Below are 23,632 nucleotides of genomic sequence, written 5' to 3' on the forward strand. Positions count from 1 at the left end.
CAAGGTAAACAGATTTTGGTGTTGTCCTCATTTTAGTGAAGAAGAAGTGGGAACAATGGAAGGTCCAGCTGAGCCCCCACCGCTGGTCAGTGCCGCGGCCGGGACTCGGAGCTGGGAGTCTGAGAACAGCGCCTGCACCGTCCTGAGATTGCTTTTGTCCTGACTCCTGTAAAGCCTTGGGCAACAATCAGCTTTTTAGACATTTTAGGGCTGACAAAGGTTTTAGAGACGAAAGCCCTTGTGTTTCAGGTGTGGTAATCAAGGCTTAGGTGCAGCGGCTGTGCCAAGCGGACAGCTCTGTAGTCTGACACCAGGCTGGGGGCTGGTGAGTGATCATTTCCCGAGCCCGCAAGCAGGCGTCTTTCCGAGATGAAGAGGGTTTGCTGATATTTTTCTGCTCTTTCATTATCTACTTATTTTAGGAGAAGGTTTCCACCACATTTTGTTATTGACTATCTCATTGATGGTTGCCATATCCAAAATGTGGTGACCAGTAGGAAGGGAGCGTTCTGGGTGGGAGGGGGTTTGAGATCTGGCATCATAAAGATTTAGTCACAAATCATTACAGATTAGGAGAGGAAGAGTAGGGAATAGATGTAGTGCTCTAGATGTTGAGGCCAAGACATTATGTTCTTATTGCCTGTATGCATTTGTCTGGTTATGCTCTTAGACTTTCCTAGCTGCACAGACTGGCTGAGCTGTAGTTTTGCCTTGATGACGCCCAAAACAGTTATTTAACATAAAATCCGTCCCACTAGTAATCAGCTCCTAGAAGGCACTACCAGATTTCTTTACATTCCCCCCTTCCCAGTGTCTAAGTACAGTGCCTATCAGGTAATAAGTGTTCAGAAATGTTGAATGAATTGAACTGGCATGATTTAATTATTTTGATTTTGTCTCCTGCTTCTACCCATTTTCACATAAGGATTACACTGAATCCTTGATATTAGGACCTAAGGACAGATCTTCATTTCACAACTCAAAGGGATTATGGGGGCTTCTTAGAGTTGTGAATTTAGATTTAAAATGTGGAAATCATCTTTCCCAAAGACCTCATGTTCTTAAAAAAAAAAAAAAAAAAAAGTTGGGGCACCTGGGTGGCTCAGTAGGTTAAGTGTCTGACTCTCGGTTTCAGCTCAGGTCACCATCTCAGGGTTGTGAGATCGAGCCCTGCATTGGGCTCTGTGCCCAGCAGGGAGTCTGCTTGAGGTTCTCTTTCCTTCTCTTCCCCCCCAACTCACACACACTCTCTCTTTCTCTAAATAAATAAATAAAGTCTTAAAAAACAAACATTTTACTCTGAAAAGTCACAGAATAAAGAAGTAGCACATACCCTTCATCTAGATTTTCCAAAATTAGCATTTTACTACGTTTACTTTATATATTTTTCCCCTGTGTGTGTATATAAATGCTCTTCTGTACCACGTAAGGGTAAGTTGCAGACTTGATGCTCTTTTATCCCTAAATATTTTGGTGTATATTTCCTAAAACTCAGCAGTCTCTTGTATAACCAATATGAAAATCAAAATCAGGAAGTTAACCCTGATTCCATCCTGTTCCCTCCAGATCCATTCAGCTTTCACCCAGTAGTGTCCTTTATAGGAAAAGAGAAAAAAATTAAAAGGGTGCTTGAGCCAGCCTAGGGCCATTGGTGGCACTTAGTTGTCCTCTCCCTTTAGTCCCATTTTGTTCTTGTCTTTCATGTCCTTGACATTCATGAATGTACAGGCTATTTTGTAGATGGTCCCTCACTTTGCATTTATCCCTCATGATGAGATTTAACTATGCATTTTGGGCAGGAATATCACAGAAGAGATAACTGTGTCCTTTTCAGTACGTCCTAACAGAAGTTATATGATGACTTACTGGTGATGTTGAACTTGGATCCCTTGGAGGTGGTGTTAGCCTGTTTTCTCTCTTTCTCTCTTGTGGTTACTTCTCACCGCATCTCCCTATAGAAATTATTGTGTTAGAAAGTATCCTGCAGGGAGATACTTTAAGACTGGAAATACCTGTTTTCTTTTTTTTTTTTTTAAAGATTTTATTTATTTATTTATTTATTATTTATTTGACAGAGATCACAAGCAGGCAGAGAGGCAGGCAGAGAGAGAGGAGGCGCCCCTGGAAATACCTGTTTTCTTACCAAATTTTTACCTAGTGGTTAAGCACCCTTGATGATTCTTGACTGAAATGACTTAACAATGTTTGCCAAATGGTCTTTTATCTCAGATTATTAACTCTTGAATTAACCCTGGTTTATTGTTGAAAGCGGAAGTAGCTCTCAAGCTTGCTTATACATATGTCCCAACAAATTTGACATTTGTTTTTCTTTCGCTATATCTTTTTGAAAAGACTTGACTTTTTTAGAGCAGTTTGAGATTTATAGCAACATTAAGAGGAAGGTATAGAGATTTTCCACATTCCTCTTGCCTCCACAGACAGTCGGCCTCTCTCACTGACCACACCCTCCAGCAGAGCGGCACGTTCGTTAACAAAACCTGAACCTGCAGACACACATCATAACCCCCCAAAGTCCACAGTTTACATTATGGTTTACTGTTGCTGTTGTCCATGTTACAGGTTTGGACAAATGGATAAAGGACATGTATCTTTCATTATAGTATTGCATAGAGTATTTTCACTTATAAAATTATTAGATGCTCATTTTCATTTAGATTTAACTGGAAATATTGATACTGGTAATTATTATTATTAATCAGTGCCCAATTTAGATACTGTTTTAGTTGCCTGTGGTTAGGAGATCATACTCCAGCATTTACTGTCTTCATCTTAATAAACGGGCAGTGAGGATAAGAGCTCAAGTGAATGCGTTCATTCAGTCTGCTCTCAGGTATAGCGTGACATGAGAAATCACGTGATTATTTTTAATACATCGATACATATTTATTTTCATTTTCCAATTTTAGTTGACTTTAACTTCTGTGTTTTTTAATATTTATTTTTGAGGTACTGACCAGAGAGCAGATCTGTACTTGGAAGGAAAAGACCAGCTTGGTGGTTGGTTTCAGTCTTCTTTATTAACAAGTGTGGCAACGAGGAAAAAAGCACCTTTTAAGTGAGTATTAAACCTGAGCTGAACGGGTCCCCACACTCTGAGTACTCCTGCCGGGTACTCGCTTGATTGTGCTTCGCAGATCCTGCGTTTTTTTCCGAATTGAAGGCTCCGGACTTCCGTGGAGGAAGTGCCTGCAGATGTGGCGGGAACAGCGAGAGGGCCAGGACCACAGTGGAGCCCGTGGATGGGACGGAACCGCGCAGTCCCGTGGTCTGACTTTCATGGTTGAGGGGCCACGTCTCGCGCATGAACAGAGAAAGTGGCGTCGGAATCCGCTCCCGGTGAAGCGGCTGGGAAGACTGTTGGAATGACAACAAAGGATTTAGAATATTACGTTAACTTAGCTTGTGAAGCAGCAGCAGGATTCGAGAGGGTTGGCTCCAGGTTTGAACGTAGTTCTGTCCTGGATAAAGTGCTAGCAAGTACCACATGGTGCAGGCAGATTGTTCACGAAAGGCTGAGTCAGTCACTGTGGCAGACTTCGTCGTCCTTGTCTTAAGAAATTGCCACAGGGCGTCTGGGGGGCTCAGTCGGTGAAGCATCAGCCTTTGGCTCAGGTCCTGATCCTGTTCTGGGATCAAGCCCCGTGCTGGGCTCCCTGTTCAGCAAGGAGCCTGCTCCTGCCACTTCCTCTGCCCCTTCCCTTGCATGTGCTCTCTCTTACGCTATCTCAAATAAATAAAATCTAAAAAAAAAAAAAAAGCAGTTGCTGCAGTCACCCCCACTAGCAGCACCCTCTGCCCTATCCGGTCAGCAGCCATCAGCCTTCCCCAGCAGAAAGATGACAACTTTTTGAAAGCTCAGGTGATAGTTAGCATTTTAGGTAGCAATAAAGTATTTCCGAATTAAGGTGTGTAGATTCTTTGTTTAGACCTAAAGCTGTTACACTCAATAGACTGGAGTGTAGTGTAGACAGAACTTTCGTGTGCACTGGAAACCAAAAAATTTGTTTGAGTTGCTTTATTGCAGTGGTCTGGAGCCATATCTCCAAGGTGTGCCTGGATAGAAAACACCTCCTGTAGTAGCTCAGTCTTGTTTCATGAGATAGTAAGAGTTTGAAGTAAAAAAGAGAGAGAGAGACAAAGGAGACAACAATACAGAGCAGTCTTGTGACTACTATACCCTGTCATTCCCACAAGAGGTAACATCAGCATTTACTGGAACAGTGGGGACATCTGTGAAGAGCTCGATCTTAAAATATGGGAAGACTTGACCCAGAGCAATATAGAGAAGGGTACTCTACGTTGATTGAAGACACTCTGAGGTCAAATATCCTTATATTTGTAATATTCACAAGTGGTTAATGGACTGAAATGTTCGATTAGTGAATTTTATTAGATTTTATTATATTTATTAGATTATATTTATTAGATTGGGTATTCCTGTTAAGGTACCTATCATTGATTTCAGAATGGTTCTTAAATAGCTTAAGATTATTGCTGGTTCAGAATGAAAACTCATCCCAGAAAAATTTCCATGTTTGTTTCTTATAGAACATGCTTTTTCACGCCAGTAGAACAACAGCTGTATTTGTCGCAAATTGTCTTTTTGAAAATAATTTTGAGATGATAATCTCTTTTTAAGACATACTTTTTTCTTGGTTAGTTTTAGTGATCAAAATCAATACCTAATAGATGCGCAGGAAATATTTGTTTAGTGAAGGTAAACATGAAAAATTTTTCTTTTTTTTTTTTTTTAAACATTTTATTTATTTATTTGAGAGAGAGAGAGACAGTGAGAGAGAGCATGAGTGAGGAGAAGGTCAGAGGGAGAAGCAGACTCCCCATGGAGCTGGGAGCCTGATGCGGGACTCGATCCCGGGACTCCAGGATCATGACCTGAGCCGAAGGCAGTCGCTTAACCAACTGAGCCACCCAGGCGCCCAAAAATTTTTCTTTAAGTAAAGAGCTTACTGTACAATAATCATGATAAATAAGGAGCTGAGAATTAGACTTTCAAGAAAAGCGTTCATAATCTGTCAGGAAAAACCCTGGTTTTTTTTTTTTGTTTGTTTTTGTTTTTGTTTTTTCAAGATGAGATACTCTTTTTAAGCTATAAGTGATCTTCCAAGAGATCATGATAGCTGTGCTTATTATTGTAATGGCTGATTTGTCTTCTTAGGACAGTGGTGGTTCATGGATTTACCCTTGGAGAAAAGGGAGAAAAGATGTCCAAATCTCTTGGGAATGTCATTGATCCTGATGTGGTCATCAACGGAGGACAAGTAAGTAGGTGGTTCTTTAAAACTTTTTGTTTTTGGGACGCCTGGGTGGCTCAGTTGGTTAAGCGGCTGCCTTCGGCTCAGGTCATGATCCCAGCGTCCTGGGATCGAGTCCCACATCGGGCTCCTTACTTGGCAGCGAGCCTGCTTCTCCCTCTGCCTCTGCCTGCCACTCTGTCTGCCTGTGCTCACTCTCGCTTCTCTCTCTATGACAAATAAATAAAATCTTTAAAAAAAAAAAACAAAAACTTTTTGTTTTGGGGAGCCTGGGTGGCTCAGTTGATTAAGCATCTGCCTTTAGCTTGGGTCATGATCCCGGGGTTCTGGGATCGAGCCTCATATCAGGCTCGCTGCTCAGTGGGGAGTCTGCTTCTCCCTCCACCGCTCTTGTGTTCTCTCTCACTCTTTCTGTCTCAAATAAATAAATGAAATCTTAAAAAATAAAAACAGCTTTTTTGTTTTAACACTTTTAAATTGGCAACCAAAACCTTGATGTAGTTATTTCAGTATAAAACAACAGCAACAAAAATATTGACAACAGCGTCAACAGCAACATCAACAACTCTCTTTTATGCTAATAGTGGGTGCCTTACCACGTTTTAAACCTTTTTTTCTTCCAAGTTTTTATTTAAATTCTAGTTAGTTAACGTGTAGTGTAACATTAGTTTCAGGAGTAGAATTTAGTGTAAATCTAGACTCTTAATGATTTTAATGAAAAAGGGAAAGACTGGGATTGTGGCCCTATTGCCTTGTTTCAGGTCTGAATCTCTAATTAGGTTCTGAACCATGCTATCCAACTGCCCCCCCCCCCCCCCTTTAAGATGTATTTATTTTAGAGAGAGAGAGAGCATGTGTGCAAGCAGGAAGAGCAGAGGGAAGGAAAAAGAGAGAAACTCCCCACTGAGCATGGAGCCCAGCGTGGGGCTCTGTCTCATGACTCTGAGATCATGACCTGAGCCGAAATCAAGAGTTGGATGCTTAACTGACTGAGCCACCCTGCCACCCCATCCCTTCTTTTAACTGAACTTTAAAAATTTGTAAACGTTTATTTAAAAAACCCAAAATTTACAGTTACATGGAAATGGTGTAAGAAACAAATGAGATTGCAACTTCTTGTTTCATTATTATATTCTCAGAAATTATACACTTTAAAGCAGGTCATTGGGGCGCCTGGGTGGCTCAGTGGGTTAAGCCGCTGCCTTCGGCTCAGGTCATGATCTCAGGGTCCTGGGATCGAGTCCCGCATCGGGCTCTCTGCTCAGCAGGGAGCCTGCTTCCCTCTCTCTCTCTCTCTGCCTGCCTCTCTATTTGTGATCTCTCTCTGTCAAATAAATAAATAAAATCTTAAAAAAAAAAGATCATTAATGGACAGCAGATCTGGGGTTGCTAATAATCTGGTTTATTTGGGAGTTGCTTTCAGAGATCACTCGTCTGTTATGTTACTTGTTTGGCTTTTTGCTGCTCTCCTAATGTCCAGTAATCATGGCTCTGTGTATGGAGTTTCCGGGGAGTGCCAGAAGGGAAGAGCAGGTCCTCCTCCTCCCCTCTGCGACATGGAGGCATGGGGCCCGCTCCGCCCCCGGCTGTAGTAGAGGGAGGACCTAGGCCCACGTCTGCCTCGCAGCGGGACTGCGGAGCGCACTGTTTCCCCGTGTTGTTCACACGCAGCTGATTCCGAGATTGTTGGCCCTTCGCTCATTACAGTGCAGGGATATTCTGTGCCCACGTTGTGCTCACATATTTCTGAGGAGGAATACCTAAAACATTTGTTCACCTAATTAGAGGTGAAAGCCATTTATATGTTGATGCGTCTTTTTCCTCCCCCGTAAGGATCCAAACAAGGAGCCTCCGTACGGTGCTGATGTCCTTCGCTGGTGGGTAGCCGAGTCCAATGTCTTCACCGAAGTGACCGTTAGTCCGTCTGTACTTAACGCTGCCAGAGATGATATTAGCAAGGTCAGAGTTGTTGTTCTTCCTATTTCTGAATAAAAGGTTGGCTAAATTACATATTTTTAAAATGAAGGACATTTTGTTTGGTATCGCAAAACAGCAAGAATGAGTTTTTACACGTGCGCACTTAAAAATATCCTGTGTTTATTTGTTTAAAAATACTAATAGTGTAACACAAACATTTTATAGACTATTATATTTTATAAAATATAGGGTAATACGAAATTACACTATTTTATATACTTTTCATGTGCTCAGTGACCTTTCACATTTATTCCATTGATCTTTATTCTTGCCTGGGAAGCAGGTGAAAATAAAATTCTTACCTATGTGGATGAATAAACCAGGCCACTGAACGGTGATTTGCCTTTATAAGGTTATAAAGAAATAAAATGAGAAATCAGTCTTCATGTGTAAAGTCCAGGGATTCCTTCTGTAATTCTGCTGTTGAAATTAGTCTCTTTTTTTTTTGCATTTGTAGTCTCATTTAGGAAAGTTATTGTCTTAAGAAGTATCCCATTAAGAAAGTAACATGAGTTGTATAAAAATTATAGAAAAATAAAATAACTTTTCAGTAAGAGTGGAAGGCCGCATGTATTTTTTGACTGAGCGTTTTTTCTCAACATCAATAGCTCAGGAACACACTCCGCTTTCTTCTGGGAAACATCGCTGGCTTCAACCCGGAAACGGATTCCGTTCCCGTTAACGACATGTATGTCCTAGACCAGTACATGCTGCACTTACTGCAGGATTTAGCAAACAAGGTAAGCGTGGATTAATAAGCTCCTGGAAAACAGAAATATCGGCGCTGCTGAGTGTTGAAATTGGACTTGCGTGCCGGCGAACAGACCTCACTAGAAATAGTAACCGTAGCACTGAGAAGAGTTGTACTTGATAAATGCCACATTCTGAGGTTGACTATAGGTATGAAGTCGTAGGATTTCTTTCCTGGTTTTTCAAAAGACTCGTGGTACCTGGTGGAAATGTAGGCCCAGCCTTCCCCTAAGACCACATTTTCCTCTCAAGATCAGCTTTATGTCGTTCTCTGGCAGGAGGGAGTAAAGTAGACCCATATCTGATCTATAGGTGTACCCCTCAAAGTATAGAAATAACTAAAACGACTATTCCCTGTGTGTTTTGTAAGATATTTTTTCATTTATGTATAGAACATATAATGTGTGTTTGCTCAAAAATTGGAAATGTGGTTGCTTCCGTGTACCGTTAAGTCAGACACGTACCTGCAGACTTTTGCCCGATTTTACTTCACAGGCATACACGAGGGAACATTAGTAACTTGCACACTTTGCTCTTTTAAAATGGTGTGGTTTTTGACTTTAAACCTGATCCCTTCCTTTGGTGAGTGTTCTTTTCTAGTTTCCAGAGTGGAATATTCAGTTTTTTCTGACTATAGTTGAATTTGATACCCAGAAATGTTTGAAAGATCCTGTCGCTCTTGTGTATCTCGGGTTTCGTATTTTTCTACCTTTGAAACATATTTTGTGGGGCGCCTGGGTGGCTCAGTCGGTTAAGCGTCTGCCTTTGGCCCAGGTCATGGTCCCAGGGTGCTGGGATCAAGCCCCGCGTCAGGCTCCTTGCTTGGCGGGGAGCCTGCTTCTCCCTCTCCCGGTCCCCCTGCTTGTGTTTCCTCTCTCGCTGTGTCTCTCTCTGTCAAATAAGTAAATAAAATCTTTAAGAAAACAGTTATTGAAACATATTTTGTGAAAAGGTACATATTTTGCTCATGATGACTTGCATTTTCATTGGTTTACTGCAACTTCCAAATTTATTTTGGCTTTTGTTTCCTAGATTACTGATTCATACAAACAGTATGATTTTGGAAAAGTTGTTCGACTGTTACGAGCATTTTATACCAGAGAGCTTTCGAACTTTTATTTCAGCATAATCAAGGACCGGTACGTATGACTGACACTGAAGTGTTCCCATCTTCTCGAGCGTCTCCTTGGCAGGCGGGTGTACAGTGGTGAGCACGATGGGCGACGCCGTGCAGTTAGGAAATTGGGTTTTTGAGTCAAGTGATAAGACATACCTCGTGGGATTATGAGAAGAGAATTTAAGGAACATAAGGGATGCACTTTGCGCTGCGATTGAGACAGGGAGTGCTCAGTGAGGAAGGGGTGCCAGTACCTGGTGACGGATGCAGTACCTGTTCTCAGGAGCTTGTGGATTTTGAGGAGGGGACAAATGCAGACGCCTGGTGCCATACCACCGTCAGGTACCATCAGCGATGTGATGTGCTTTTAGAGGAAGGCCTGGCGCTCGGTCTGCGCTGATGGCAGCGAGGCCAACGGGAGGCGTCACCGCAGCCCGTGAGCACCACAAGGACCTTACGCGCCGGGACCGTAACCCCATCCTCTGCTCACGCCGCTGACGTGGACGGAGGGCTCCCCTCAGCTGCCTTGCACTCCATGGCTGTGGCAGCGCTGCTGGGACAGTGGAGGAGGGGAGAGTGGAGGAGGGGAGAGTGGAGGAGGGGACTTGGCGGTACAGTTTCGGGACCGAACATCTTCTGTCAGACGATGGCCCGAGCCGCGGGACTGGCCCCGGTGGGAACAGTGGGCGCAGCGGCCTCGGCGCTCGCTGTGTAGACATGTTGTCCCCGCTGAGCACACACGGTTCCCCTTCAGGCTCTACTGCGAAAACGCGGGCGACCCCAAACGGCGCTCTTGCCAGACCGCGTTAGCCGAAATTCTGGACGTCGTGGTTCGTTCTGTGGCTCCCATTCTTCCTCACTTGACTGAAGAAGTATTCCAGCACATCCCCTACGCCAAAGGTAAGGAGGCCTAAAGCGTCCTCGAGAAAGACCCTGCACGAGGACTGCCACCTCCGACTTCCCCTGCGTGCAACGGGCACTTTCTCGCCTGCACTGAGCGCTTGGAGGCAACACATGTCTGGGCCCTTCCGTTGTGTCTGCACTAGTTGGTCGCACGGCAGGACGGATTTCAGAGCTGCTGGAGGCCACCCGGGAGCCCCTTCTGAAATGCGGGAGAGCTTGACTCTCCCGCAGAATCCGTGTTTCTTAAGTAACTTGTCAGTGTCCGATATGATTTAGGTTTTATTTAGGTTTTTATTTTTATTTTTATTTATTTAGGTTTTTGAAACCAGGGATTTTTATTTTTATTTATTTAGGTTTTTGAAACCAGGGATAGTGCCTTTTAGTGAATATTTTTATAATAGTCTTTTCCTTGGATTGTATTAAGCTTATAGAAAATTAGGAACTATAGAAATTTTTAGAAAGAGGAGGAAAAGTCACCCATAATCCAACTATCCAAATACAGCTACTGTCAATATTGGGCTATTTTTTCCCATTTTATTTTCTTCTAGGCATCCTTTTTTCCCTTGGGATCTTACTATAATACTTTATCCTTTGTTTACATTTTAAAATGTGCATATAAATGGTAAGCATTTAGAATGGCTCCCTAGTATTTACCATAAATACCAATTCTTACTTCCCATGAATAGCAAATAATGGTTAGCGCTTTCTATACAGTTTGCAATATATGTAAATTACTTTTATTTCTTTTTCTTTTTCTTTTTTTTAAAGAACCCAAGAGTGTTTTTCGTACTGGCTGGATTAGAACAAGTTCTATCTGGAAGAAGCCTGGGTTAGAGGAAGCCATAGAGAGCACGTGTGCCATGAGAGACTCGTTTCTTGGGAGCATCCCTGGTAGAAACGCAGCCGAGTACAAGGTCACCCTTGTGATCGAGCCTGGGCTGCTTTTTGAGATCATAGAGGTGAGTAGCAATTTGTCTCTTTGGAAGTGATGTTAGTATCCTAGAGCTTCCCCTGAAATTTGGCTTTTAAAAATCTCTGTATAAGGAGCATTTTTTTAGTTTAGAGATCTTGTAATACTGATCTTATCACGGAGTCTTTGTTTCCTCCTCCTCTATGCTTCCTTTGCCTTCTCTGAAGCATGTACTCTGTTGCTACATCCTTTGTAAGCTGGGACAGGTAAGGTGCAACAGAGTCATGTTTGAAATGCAAATCCTCAGGGCTAATTAGGTAAGTGACAGAAACTGACGACATTGTTATTACAATACACAAAAATTGAGGGTTTTGTGTTAAGTGTCTAGTTTTCTGAGAATTTCTGAGAACCTGGACCAGGTTCGAAACAAATCTAAAAAAAGAATTTCCATCTTTTTCTCAGGAGATTTGAAGAAAATTCATTTGCTGCAGCAAATTATCATGTCATCTCAAAGCATTCATCCTATTTTTATTTCCAAAAGCACCATCAAGACTTTCTTCTTGCAATTGTTAGTGGTTCATTGGCCACATTGGCTTGTGGCTTAACATACTGACTCAAGATTTTTCTCTACTTCATTTAAAAATTTTTTTTAATATCTTTTTTTAAAATAATTTTTTGTCAGAGGGACAGGGAGAGAGCAGGGGGAGCGGCAGACAGAGGGAGGAGGCGGCTCCCTGCTGAGGTAGGAACCCCTTGTGGGACTCGATCCGAGACCCTGGGATCGTGACCTGAGCAGACGGAGACACTGAACCGACTGAGCCACTCAGGTGTCCTGATGTTTTTCTACTTTTAATGCTGGAGAAGAGAATTGACAATGCATATATTTTTAAACTTTTACCGCTATCATATTTCTCTAAAAATGACCATCTCATTTGGTTGGTAAGCTCAGGTTAAATTTTTCATAATGTAACTAAGATTTGAGGCTCGCAGTCTGTAGATTATTGACCAGCCAGCAGATGATTTCAGTAAGGTACTCGCACTTGGAAATCTCTACGTTGGGAAGCCCCTGGGAGGCTCACGTGGTTCAGCATTCGACTCTTGATTTCGGCTCAGGTCCGTTACGCTCTCCGTCACAGGACGGAGCCCGGCATCGTGCTCAGCACGGTAGGAGACTCTCCTTCTCCTGCTCGCTCTGCCCCTCCCCTGTGTGCACCCTCTAAATAATGTTTAAAAAAAAAAATGTGTTGTTGGGAGGCTTGACTCCTTTATTTTATGAGCAAAGAAGACCATTGAAACTGTGACCTAGCTACGGCTACACAGCGTATTTCTGGGCTTTCCTCCTGCATGTCCTGTGTCTTTTCACTTCATTAATTCTGAGTAATGAGTTAAAAAAAAAATAACAGCTTGTTTCAATCATTTATATTGGAAAAAATTCTTCGGGATTTTAAAAAGTAGTGTACTTTTCTTAGCAACTCTACTACATAGCCGTCAGACGGGTCCTGGATCTGCGATTTACCAGTTACGTGAATTTGTTAAAACCAGATTAATTTTCCTGTTTTTTTTTTCCTTGAGTCTTTAAAAATTTTTATTTGAGAGAATGTGCAAGCAGGGGAGAGGGGCCAAGGGGGCAAGAATCTGAAGCAGGCTCCACACTCAGTGCAAAGCCCAGTGCAGGGCTCGATCCCGCGGCCTCTGAGGATCCTGACCTGAGCTATGATCAAGACTCAGCCGCTTACCTGACTAAGCCGCTCAGGCACCCCTTGATGGAATACACACATTCCTTAAAAAAAAAAACAACCACCAACTCATTTTGAAGAGCAGAGTTACCATGAGAAGCGTGAGAGTGCGTACCAGACATTCCACTTCATTGTACTTGAGAACAGCTCTGCTTTAGTCCGTTGGCACCATTGGTGTGTGTGGCTAGAGCAGGTCTGTTCAGATCGTATCTTAACACGTCTGTAATGTGGGAAGCGGGACACGGGGAGAAAGCAGTCCGGGCTCGGAGGCCCACAGACCTGGGCGGGAAGCGCGGCTCCAGCACTCGCTGCTCGAGAACCGCGAGTAGTTAACGCCTCAGAGCAGGTTTCCTCGTTTGGAAAATGGGATGAGAAACACCATGATAATTAGAAATAAGAGACATTTAGCATCTGGCATAGTGAAGTGCCTGGCATAGAGTGTATTACAGAGCACATACTATTGCCTGGACATTTTTAATTAAAACCTTTCATTCTAGGGGTGCTTGGGTGGCTCAGTCGGTTAAGCAGCCGACTCGACATTGGCTCGGGTTGTGATCTCAGGGTCATGGGATCGAGCCTCACGTCAGGCCCCCGCTCATCAGGAAATCTGCAGGAGTTTCTCTCTCCCTCTGCCCCTCCCCCAGCTCATGCACTCTAAAATTTTTTAAAAAAAGAACTTTTCATTCTAATTGATCTAATAGTATTAGCTTAGGAGATAATGGCACTAAAGGGTCACTCGGTGAACACAAGAATTTGCAGCATTAATTCTTCTAACCTCAGTGTGCGGTAAACATTCAGACAGTAACTTCCGCCTGCTTATTCCCAGATGCTACAAGCGGAGGAGACTTCCAGCACGTCTCAACTGAATGAACTAATGATGGCTTCCCAGACGACTTTACTGTCTCAGGAGCCACGATCAACGACGACAGATGTAATTGAGCGCAAAGGGACATTCCTGATCAATTTAGAAGGTAAGGAAGAGGGAAGAGAGCAGGCGAGGGAGGCCTGGGGAACAGAGTGCTGATCGCAAGCCATCAGCTTTGCGGGGGATTGGGTGTGTTCTAAAGGTGTGTTCTTAGAGTGTGTCTTTTCACGGAAACTGGCCGAGTTTCTAAACCAGATCTCGGAAGTGTCCTACCTATGATCTTGGGAACACGGGGCTCGGGAGAGGAGCATGCTTTCCCTCCCTTCCTGTGAACAGTGGTCATTGTAGGTGACGTTAGTCAACCTCACTCCTGTTGGCTTTTGTGTCCCTCTGCTTTGGCACTCAGGATCCTGGTCCTGCCTTCCCCGCCCCTCCCCAGTGTGGACTCTCAAATTCCTTATTTGCACACCCTATTTTCAAAGATTTAGCTAATCCTCATGAAGGGTTAAGGAAGAAGTTTTACGGAACTCATTCCCGCAGTGGGCAGGGACTCGGCGGGGGACTTTTGTCGGCCTGCTTCGTTCTCAGTGGTGGCGTGGAGGCACGGTCACGTGAACAGGGGATGACACGTGGATCCTGTGGGGATAGTGACGCTGCCTGTGTTTGTCATGGTTCTTAGGTGCCAGCAGGAGGCAGGAGGCTCCTTTATGGGTATCAGTTTAAGTCGGAGGCCTGGAAGCACTGACCATGTAGTAAAGATTCTCACTTGCTTTTCAAAATGTTAATGTACTTTCTTTGTATAATGGCTAGAAAATAACTTTCTTCACTGTATATATATAGGCTGAAGTCTGAGAGTATTAATAGTGGAGAAGTTTTTGTTTTTAACAAGAATTTTCTTTTTTTTTTTTTAGGAGAGGGGATGAAAGAGAGAGTGAGGTGGAGGGAGGGGGAGAGGAGAGCTTGAGAATCCTAAGCAGGCTCCAGTGGATCCCAAACTCTGAGATCCTGACCGGAGCTGAAATCAAGAGTTGGGATGCTTCACTGACTGAGCCACCCAGGTGCCCCTACACCAAGGTTTAAGTGGGGACACTGCAGTTGTCACTGTAATTTGGCTCTTCTTAAAATTCTTGTGTAGGGGCGCCTGGGTGGCTCAGTGGGTTAAGCCTCTGCCTTTGGCTCAGGTCATGATCTCAGGGTCCTGGGATCGAGCCCCGTATCAGGCTCTCTGCTCAGCAGGGAGCCTGCTTCCTCCTCTCTGTCTGCCTGCCTCTCTGCCTACTTGTGATCTCTGTCAAATACATAAAATCTTTAAAAAAATAAAATTCTGTGAAGCTGGAGAGGCCGTGTAATTTGTGATAACTGTGCCTGGACGGAGAGCTAGAAGGCCTGCTCTGTGTGAGGAGACAAAGAACCCGTGACTTGGGGAACATCAGTTACCAGCTCACTCGGGGTCTCCGGTTCCCCAGCTGTCTTCAGGGGTCAGGGTGTGAGCCCGCTGTCACAGCGGTCTATGGAATGTGGCAAATGAAGCCATGCTGACCAGCTTTCCCCAGGGGAGGGAGAAAGCGCTGAAAAAGGAACGCTGGCAAACCACGCAGAGAAGAGAGATACAAGTTGAACAGCCTGTCAGTCTCCCTGTATCTTTCTCTCACAGGCGGTGATATTCGTGAAGAGTCTTCCTATAAAGTAATTGTCACGCCCACTACCAAAGAAAAATGCCCTCGTTGTTGGAAGTACACGGCCGAGTCCCCGGACGCACTCTGCCCCCGATGCACGGAAGTTGTCAGTGGGAAGTAGCGCCCGTGCTGTCGACCACTCCCTGAGCAAGGACGCCCCAGCGCGCAGGCCCTGAGTTCAGAGGCGCTGTTTACCCCGGGGAGGAAGAAAGCCGAGATTTAAGTAACGAGTGGAAGAGGAAGTGGTGGAGGATAAGGGTCAAGTTCAGAATTACAAGTTTTTCCTGCAGCAGATAAAAATAATGTGTGTGTGTGGGGGGGTGTGTACACACACACACGCGCGGGAAAATACAGATATGCAGGCGGATCTCGATCCGTCCGCAACAGATTTGTTCAGAACAGAGGCACTGGGTGTGTTCGACTTTAAATGTGGCTGACTAGAAAATGTTTTATATTTTATAAAGCTTCTTGACTCCATATTTAAGTTCTGTAACCTCTAAAAATAAAGGCATCTGGAAATTTACTGATACTGGTGAAGTTGTAAAACTCAAGTAAAAAACGCAGTCCTGGAGGAGACTGGCAGAGGTGCGTTTCCCTTAGGAGAGAGTGACATCATTCTGCCTTACTAGTGAGCGGCAGCCTCCTCAAAACAGCTGGGTTTCTTGTTTGCATTAGAAAGAAAATCGGGGCGCCTGGGCAGCTCAGTGGGTGAAGGCCTCGCCTTCAGCTCAGGTCATGATCTCGGGGTCCTGGGATTGAGCCCTGGCCTTGGGCTCTCTGCTCAGCAGGGAGCCTGCTTCCCCTCTCTCTCTGCCTGCCTCTCTGCCTACTTGTGATCTCTGTCAAATAAATAAATAAAATCTTAAAAAAAAAAAAAAGGATAAAGCAGGAAAAAAAAAAAAATGAAAACCGAACTTGTTACTCTCATACAAGAGGGAAAAGAAAATCTTAATACTGATATTTACGAATGTTGAAACAACATGAAAGCTGAAAATTTATTTCACTAATATACATAAGTTCACAACAATGGACACAGAAAATAGAAGTATGTACAGAATGTCACTACTTATAGTACATTACAATAGATAACAGCATTTTATAAACAATTCAGTATTGGATTAAAACCTTTCTAGGGACAGCTAATTCTATTCAGCAGAACTCTAACTTTTAGAAGCCCAACAAATTCATTCCTGTCAGGGTGAGGGAAGGCTTTCACTGTTGCTATGGAGTACTTTAAAAAGATTTGTCTCTTATAAATGAATGAACCACAGCAACTTGTAAGTGAACATTATATTCCATGTAAACTTAAAAATTAAATCTGTTTTCTTTGATTTTAAGTTGCAATTAACCACTTAAAGGAAAGCAATTTAAAAATGTGTGCTCGCTTCGGCAGCACATATACTAAAAATGTAACAGTGCTTACTTTGACCTTAGATGAGGTTTTATAATGTATAACAAAGGAAAAACTCTCTCCACTTCTTTTTTTTTCTCTCAGCAGAAGTATGAAGCATTTAGAAGGTTGGTGCTATGTTCCTGTTCACCTACGCTTATCTGGCTCTTCTAGTTCTACATCTAAACATAACCTGTAATGTAGAAGTTACAATTATTTGAACACTTCTGTCTTCCTTCAGCATTATACAGTGAAATTTAACAAGGTCCAGATGCCTGTTTAATGTTAACAAAGAAAGGTGTGTGGGGGGGGGCTGGGAGTTCTCTGTTAGTGGCTTCCCATCAGAAAGTGCAACATACCTTTGTTTCAGAAATCACCCATCCTACATACACTCTAATTCCTTTATTTGTGGCTCTTTGTTGTTACAGAATGTTTACATAGGTATTTTCTTTTCTTCTCTCAAATTTATTTTAAAAGCCCTCGATGAAATCACAGCATACTTAACTGGTTTTCTTAACCATATAACTCAGAATTCAATTTTAAAATTCTTTGAATGGTAAACTTTAGGATTACAAATGTAATTACAGATTTGTAATTCAGTGATCTGTTACGGTCCCATGAACCATATTTCAGCTTCTTACTATTCTCTACAATCCCCAGATCTGTGTGTCCTATGAGAATAAGCAGCTTTATTATCTAACGTGTTTATCAGGTACTCCCCTTCCCCCAAAAGTGATTAACAGAATCAAAGTGAGGATGTAAAGTTTCTTTGACCAGCCTCCAAAATTCGTAACTACTTTCAGAGTATTTAGAAAAATTACAGGAAGAACAAATCTTTTAGAATGCATGTAACAGGTGACTAGATAAAGCTCGATAGGTTTACAAGGACTCACAGGACTGTGTCTGGATGGGCCAGCGGAGATCCCGGCAGAGGCGGAGAAGCCGGACGAGCTAAGGTCCTTTTCGGTGCTGCTACTGTACACGGCGTGAGCCTCGGTCAGACTTAGAGGCTCTCACCCAAATATCCAAGACATCTTTAAACTTTATCTTTCAAGATTTTAAAATTAAACGGTAATTAGTAAGTTTTAGACAGTTTTAGTTCTTTAGAACTAGTTCTTTCTTTAGACTAAGTTTTAGTTCCTTTTTGGGTGTGATCTTTTAATTAAAAAGAATTTACACTGGGATATCCTCAAATGTGAGACTTTTTTCTTTATAACCTCGAGGGGCATACTCGTCAACTTTGTACAGTTACTAACGCTGGCTTCCTACGTGTAAGTGAAACAACACACTTCCGTATCACAATGAGTTACTACGAATAACAATTGTGATCCGTGACAGAGATCAGTAATTGCACTCTATGGCTACATTCCAAAGATCTACCCTAATAAAGACTTGGTATTTGTAGAGCTCAAAGCACTTTTTACAGAGTTTTGGTTAACCTGATTTTAATCAACAAATAATTATTCAGCACTTGGACTGCTCGAGGCACTCTAGGGTACAAAATTAGTTGTATTTTATTCTCTCAACCCAGCTGTGAGGTAGGTTTGCAAAGCTGTAATATCACTAGGCCTTTTCTGTACTGTTCCCAAGAATAGATAATGTTACCATATCCCAGAAGCAGACCTTTCTAAACACTTGTAGGAAAAATAAATTGGACTTAATTTTTTTTAGCATCTTTGCCCTTTTTTTTAAAACATAAATTTTACAAGATAATACATTTTTACAATGACCTGATGTGGATACAACTTTGAATCTTGGCAAAAAGTAAATCTTAACTTACATCGTAATTAATTTTGCTGTGTTGCTTGCGTCTCAGATTCTCAGTTTTGGCAAGGACAACAGGTTAAGGGTTCTAATGTTGTTCAGTGTCCCTTCTGATGAATATGAGGATCTCGAACCCGTTCCTCCTCCAAAGCAAGGTCATCATCCTCCGGTGGTGGCAGCATAACCTCGGGGAAAGAACCTGTCCTCGTGCAGAGCTCGGGGATTTAAGCATGCCAACAAAAGCCAGTGGGGTGTTCCTCAAATTTTACTGATGGGGGACTATACATGAACACACTTAAATTTAATTACAATTAACATTTTGAGTACGAAATATAGAATCTGATAATAAGAACATAATCTGTAAATTATAACCCATTTGAAATAGCAAAGTTTACCCATAAAGCTATTTAAGTGCTTAAATTAGAAATAAACAGTAAAACATCTGTGTTAGTAATATGGTATAGTTGATATTCAGTTATATTTTATCTTCAGTATTAACCAAAGGAGTGGAATTTAGCCAGGACTGCACTTTTAAAAAGTAGTATGTATTTGTATTTATTTTACAAAAGAAAAAAGACCTACTCCCTTCATAAAATTCCAGATCTTACTATGTAAAATTACATGCACTAATTCATGTTCCAGTCACACAATTTCAGACCATTTTCAGTAGGTAAGTGTCATAAAGAAGGAAGAGATATGGCTTCCATCGCTTCAATGAGGTGTAAGGCTAAACTGTACTGCCCATGGTTTTCTGGTAAAAGCTCAATGACTTTATTTACTAGTTTAGCTGTCGTTGCAATTGGCACTTCTGTGTTTTGAAGATCCTGGGGGTTCTGCAAATGGGACACAAAAATAACTGATCAGTTATACACAAGAGTAATTGTTACTCACTTAAGATTTGTCAGGATAGGGCCACCTGGGTGGCTCAGTGGGTTAAAGCCTCTGCCTTCGGCTCAGGTCATGGTCTCGGGGTCCTGGGATCGAGCCCCACATAGGGCTCTCTGCTCAGCAGGGAGCCTGCTTCCCCCTCTCTCTGCCTGCCTCTCTGCCTACTTGTGATCTCTGTCAAATAACTAAACAAAATCTTCAAAAAAAAAAAAAAAAAAAAAAAAAGATTTGTCAGGATAGTCATTTCCAGTAAGAATTCTTCAGAACGAACTTAAACTCCCTAATTTGAATGTTCTCCTTACCTGTCATGAAATATGCCTGTAAGAAAGCATCCAGTGACCCGATGATCTCAGGCTCTCGTACTTACCATGGCTCTCAGCCAAGTGCAGAGCATGGGCGGAAGTCTGGCCAGTAGCTCCATTCCTTCTCTGATCTGGGTGTGGAGGAGCGCGTAAGCCAGTCTCTGCCCTGTTAACACCAGCAGCTGCGAGGCAAGGACCTCCTTGTCCTGAACCTGGAGAATGGCCTGAGGACATGAGCATGGACAAGTGTATACAGAGTGAGAGCTGACACGTGTACTCAGTCTAGGAAAGGCTTTGCCAGTGAAGAGATTCTGGTTCGTTTTTAAGCTGTGGCCATGTGTACAACCAAAAAAAAGTCCAAATCAAATTTAACATTCAAAATTCAAAGTTCTGCTCACCACCTAATTTTTCTTATCCCCTAGTTTTTCGATTCAACAGGACTCTAAGAGTCATTTTTTGTTTCTGGCAAAGGGAATTAAATCACATCATGACTGCTTCAAACCTAATGGCTTCTGAATGCAGGAATGACCTTATGCTGGGAGACGTGGGATCTGGCTCCCGCCCACATCCCTGCCTCCTCTCGGACTTCCTCGCTGCTCACTCCCTCTTATGTGGGGACCACACTCTGGCCCTCCAGCCCTGGACCTTGTACTTCTCATCATTTCAGCCTCAAGCACTGCTGCCCTGGTTTCCTGTGTGACTGGCTGCATCTTATCCTTAGGGACTCAGTTCCCCTATCCCTCTAACCACCGTAGTGTAGTAGCTCCCATTTATTCATGGGAATCTGTTTTTCTTCACAGCGTCTGTCACTCGGTACGAAAGTGAGCGCGCCCGCGGCGTCCGACTCTCGATTTCAGCTCAGGTCAGGATCTCAGGGTTGTGAGATCGAGCCCCGCATCGAGCTCTGTGCTGGACACAGAGCCTGCTTAAGTTTCTCTCTCTCCCTCTCCCTCTGCCCTCCATCTACCTTCCCCTGCTTGCATGATCAAATAAATAAATAAATAAATAAAATTAAAATTAAAATAAATTCAGCAAGCTTTTCTGCTCCTACCAGCAGACCATCAATTCTATGAGGAGGGAATTCTGTCTGTTTTGGGTACCATGATGCCCCTCTGGATAGAATAGGCCTGGCACTATAGGAGTTTATTAAACACAGACCAGAAACAGGAATTTGATTATAGTTTTATATTTTAACATTCTGTTGTTTCTGTGCCTAGAAGTCCTAACAAAAGGAAAAACAAAAAGCTTTTTTGGAGACTTTACGGACTCTCTACTCCCAACTGTAATTTTTGTGGCTTGACCCCCCCACCTCACACTCACAGGCGACATTACCTCTTCTCCCAAGTGGTCCGCTCCGTAGTTGTAGAGCTCCTCCACGTAATGCCTTCGAACCACATCTTCACTAACTTGAAGGTGATGAGCCAAATCCACAGCTAGCACTGGCCAGTCTTGGTCTTTCCCAAAAGGAGTGGTCGGTGCCTCTTCTGAGGACTCTCGGTCTTTCACGACTGAGTGCTGGGCCTGGACGGCCGCGCTAACGACTTTCAGTAAGAACTTGCCAATGGAGAAGGACAGCACCGTCACTACTCATCATTAAAAGAGGTCTAAATCACAGTAATGGGCTTTCCTGTCAATGAGGGTGGCTTTTCCATTGAAATTAATTATCAAAAAGGAAAATACAGTTGAAAGGAAAATTAGCTTTCAATAATAAATGTCATCCTTTAAGGCCAGCTAAATTTTTGATTTACTATTTTCTTCTGAGAGACAGAAATAAAATCCAATTAACTATAATTTACCTGTTGTCGTACAGAAATAAAATTTGGATCCATTTCCCCACTAGGTAATAACTGAATCGAAGTTAGGTCTTTGAAGAATGCATTTTTCCCCTAAAGAGAAAGAAAAGACCAAGAAAACAGTAAGTATGGATTATTGTTTTTTAAAGATTTTATTTATTTATTTGAAACAGAGATCACAAGTAGGCAAAGAGGCAGGCAGAGAGAGAGGGGGAAAGCAGGCTCCCTGTGGAGCAGAGAGCCAGATGTGGGGCTCGATCCCAGGACCCTGGGATCATGACCTGAGCCGAAGGCAGAGGCTTTAACCCACTGAGCCACCCAGGCACCCTGTAAGTATGGATTATTAAGGGCAGGACAAAAGGGCAGTCCTCTAATCAGGAACTCATGGTGGATTCTTCTCCTTGAATAATAACATCTTGGAATTTTATTCATTTAACTTTTTTTTTTAAGGTTTTATTTATTTATTTGACAGAGATCACAAGTAGGCAGAGCGGCAGGCAGAGAGAGAGGGAAGCAGGCCCCCCGCAGAGCAGAGAGCCCGACGCGGGGCCCGATCCCAGGACCCTGAGATCATGACCTGAGCTGAAGGCAGAGGCTTTAATCCACTGAGCCACCCAGGCGCCCCCATTTAACTTCATCAGCAGCGCTCCAGTATGTGCTGGGCAGCCTTTGAGGCATGATCCCCTCCTCCTGGTACACATGCCCTGCGTCACCCCCTTCCCTTGAGAGGACAGAAGGACCATAGCTCCTGCCCTGGGTGCTCCTAGGCGCTGTCACAGGCCCTGGGGGAAGCCAGCTGCCGGGGCGGGACCTGTGTTTCGGGGAAGTGCGTGGGGCGAGAACAGCCTCCCCGCGATCATGTAAGCGTCCAAGGGGACCCCCATGCCTCCCCGGTGTGGGCTGCCATGGGACGGCGGCCCCGGCCGAAACCCGAACTGCAGACTCACGAGAGACTCTGCGCCAAAGGCACCTGAGTAAGGCAGGACCCGCACTCCCGACCCACCAAATGTTTTCAGCCACTAAATTTTGAGGGAATTTGTTACGCGGTCCTAGATAACTAAGACCCAGTGTGTACTCCGCACCCGCCTGAGAACAACTTGTTCAACTGTTTAAAGACCGTTTACGGGAACAGATGTGTATCTGTGCAGCCAAAGCAGAACCGCAGAAGCTCTTGCAAGGACACGGAGTAGAGAGCGAAGAGCCCCGGGCCCGGGAGGCTGGAGGGGCCCCGGCTCTTGTACCCAGCACTTCCCCCCAGGCCGTCCGGGTTTACGGACGACCCCACTGTCCCACGCTGCCGGGTTTTCCCCGGCAGTCACCCCGGGTACCTTCTAATGGGCTTTCTAGACCAGCCATCGTGGGCTGTAGGTCAGCTGGTGTGAGCGCCAGTCAGGTGAAGCTCCTCACCCCGTCGCCAGGGCAGACTGGACATCCCTGACGGCGAGTTTTTCCACAGGGGACGCCTGGGGGGGCTCAGTCAGTTGGGTGTCTGCCTTCCGCTCAGGTCATGATCCCAGGGTCCTGGGCTCCCTGCGTCGGGCTCCCTGCTCAGCGGGGGTCTGCCTCCCCCCCACCCAATCTCCCCTGCTCTGTCTCAAACAAACAAAATCTTTAGGTGTGTAGGTGCACATACTCACCTACACAGTCTGTTACTCTGTAGCCTCCCCCCAGGGGTCTGTTACCAGAGGGTCTGCTGCACAGCGGGGCCTGGGGAGGGGGACGTGTCCGCACACCCGTGACACCGTCTAGTACTTACTACGCGACACACACCGCAGAGCCCCTCGCGGGCAGCGCATCACTTCCCCGCACGGCGCCCGTGAGGTCGGCCCGGACGCGGCACTTGAACGAGCCCGCGGAGGCTTGGGACACCCCAGACCCGCACTGGCGAACGGCAGGGCAGGATCCTGACTTCCCAGCCGAACCGCACGGCCTGTCTGCAGGACAGTCCCAGGCGGGCCCGGGCACCGCAGCATCGCATGGGTTGAGACGGACGGCCCCACCGCGCCTGTCCAATTCCGGATGTGCTCTCGTTTCACAAACTCCCTTTTTGAGGGGAGGACTGAGCTAGGCCCTTCATTTCGGTTTTTCTTAAAAAAATAAATAAATAAACTAGGGTCTAGCGATGGAGAGGAATGGACAGATGTGATTTAAGGAAGAATAGATGAGAACGACTTACAGTCCGGGTGGGGCTTGAAGGGAATCGAGCTAGAGAAGTTCAAGGTTCCCCACCTGCGCCAGCACACAAGTGAGCGCCGACTCCACTGGGG

The 23,632-nt window shown here is 44.2% G+C and overlaps 2 protein-coding genes across 2 annotated transcripts in view; one reads left to right on the forward strand and one right to left on the reverse strand.

The window, feature by feature from the left end:
• The window catches only part of IARS2 (isoleucyl-tRNA synthetase 2, mitochondrial), a 60,367-nt gene extending 44,610 nt beyond the window's left edge, over nt 1-15,757 (forward strand). Inside the window, exons 15-23 of the mRNA XM_047703649.1 lie at nt 2,968-3,076; nt 5,198-5,300; nt 7,128-7,253; nt 7,880-8,011; nt 9,054-9,160; nt 9,893-10,038; nt 10,810-11,000; nt 13,514-13,658; nt 15,207-15,757. Of these exons, the coding sequence (XP_047559605.1) occupies nt 2,968-3,076; nt 5,198-5,300; nt 7,128-7,253; nt 7,880-8,011; nt 9,054-9,160; nt 9,893-10,038; nt 10,810-11,000; nt 13,514-13,658; nt 15,207-15,349 (1,202 nt within the window). The 3' untranslated portion in view covers nt 15,350-15,757. The remainder of the gene's footprint in view (nt 1-2,967; nt 3,077-5,197; nt 5,301-7,127; nt 7,254-7,879; nt 8,012-9,053; nt 9,161-9,892; nt 10,039-10,809; nt 11,001-13,513; nt 13,659-15,206) is intronic.
• A 1,922-nt stretch (nt 15,758-17,679) lies between these two features.
• Nucleotides 17,680-23,632, reverse strand: part of RAB3GAP2 (RAB3 GTPase activating non-catalytic protein subunit 2) — a 93,824-nt gene continuing 87,871 nt past the window's right edge. Inside the window, 4 exon segments of the mRNA XM_047703648.1 lie at nt 17,680-19,215; nt 19,638-19,796; nt 20,905-21,126; nt 21,369-21,458. Of these exon segments, the coding sequence (XP_047559604.1) occupies nt 19,060-19,215; nt 19,638-19,796; nt 20,905-21,126; nt 21,369-21,458 (627 nt within the window). The 3' untranslated portion in view covers nt 17,680-19,059.

This window comes from Lutra lutra, chromosome 15, assembly GCF_902655055.1.
Source record: "Lutra lutra chromosome 15, mLutLut1.2, whole genome shotgun sequence".
In the NCBI taxonomy this organism is placed as follows: domain Eukaryota; kingdom Metazoa; phylum Chordata; class Mammalia; order Carnivora; family Mustelidae; genus Lutra; species Lutra lutra.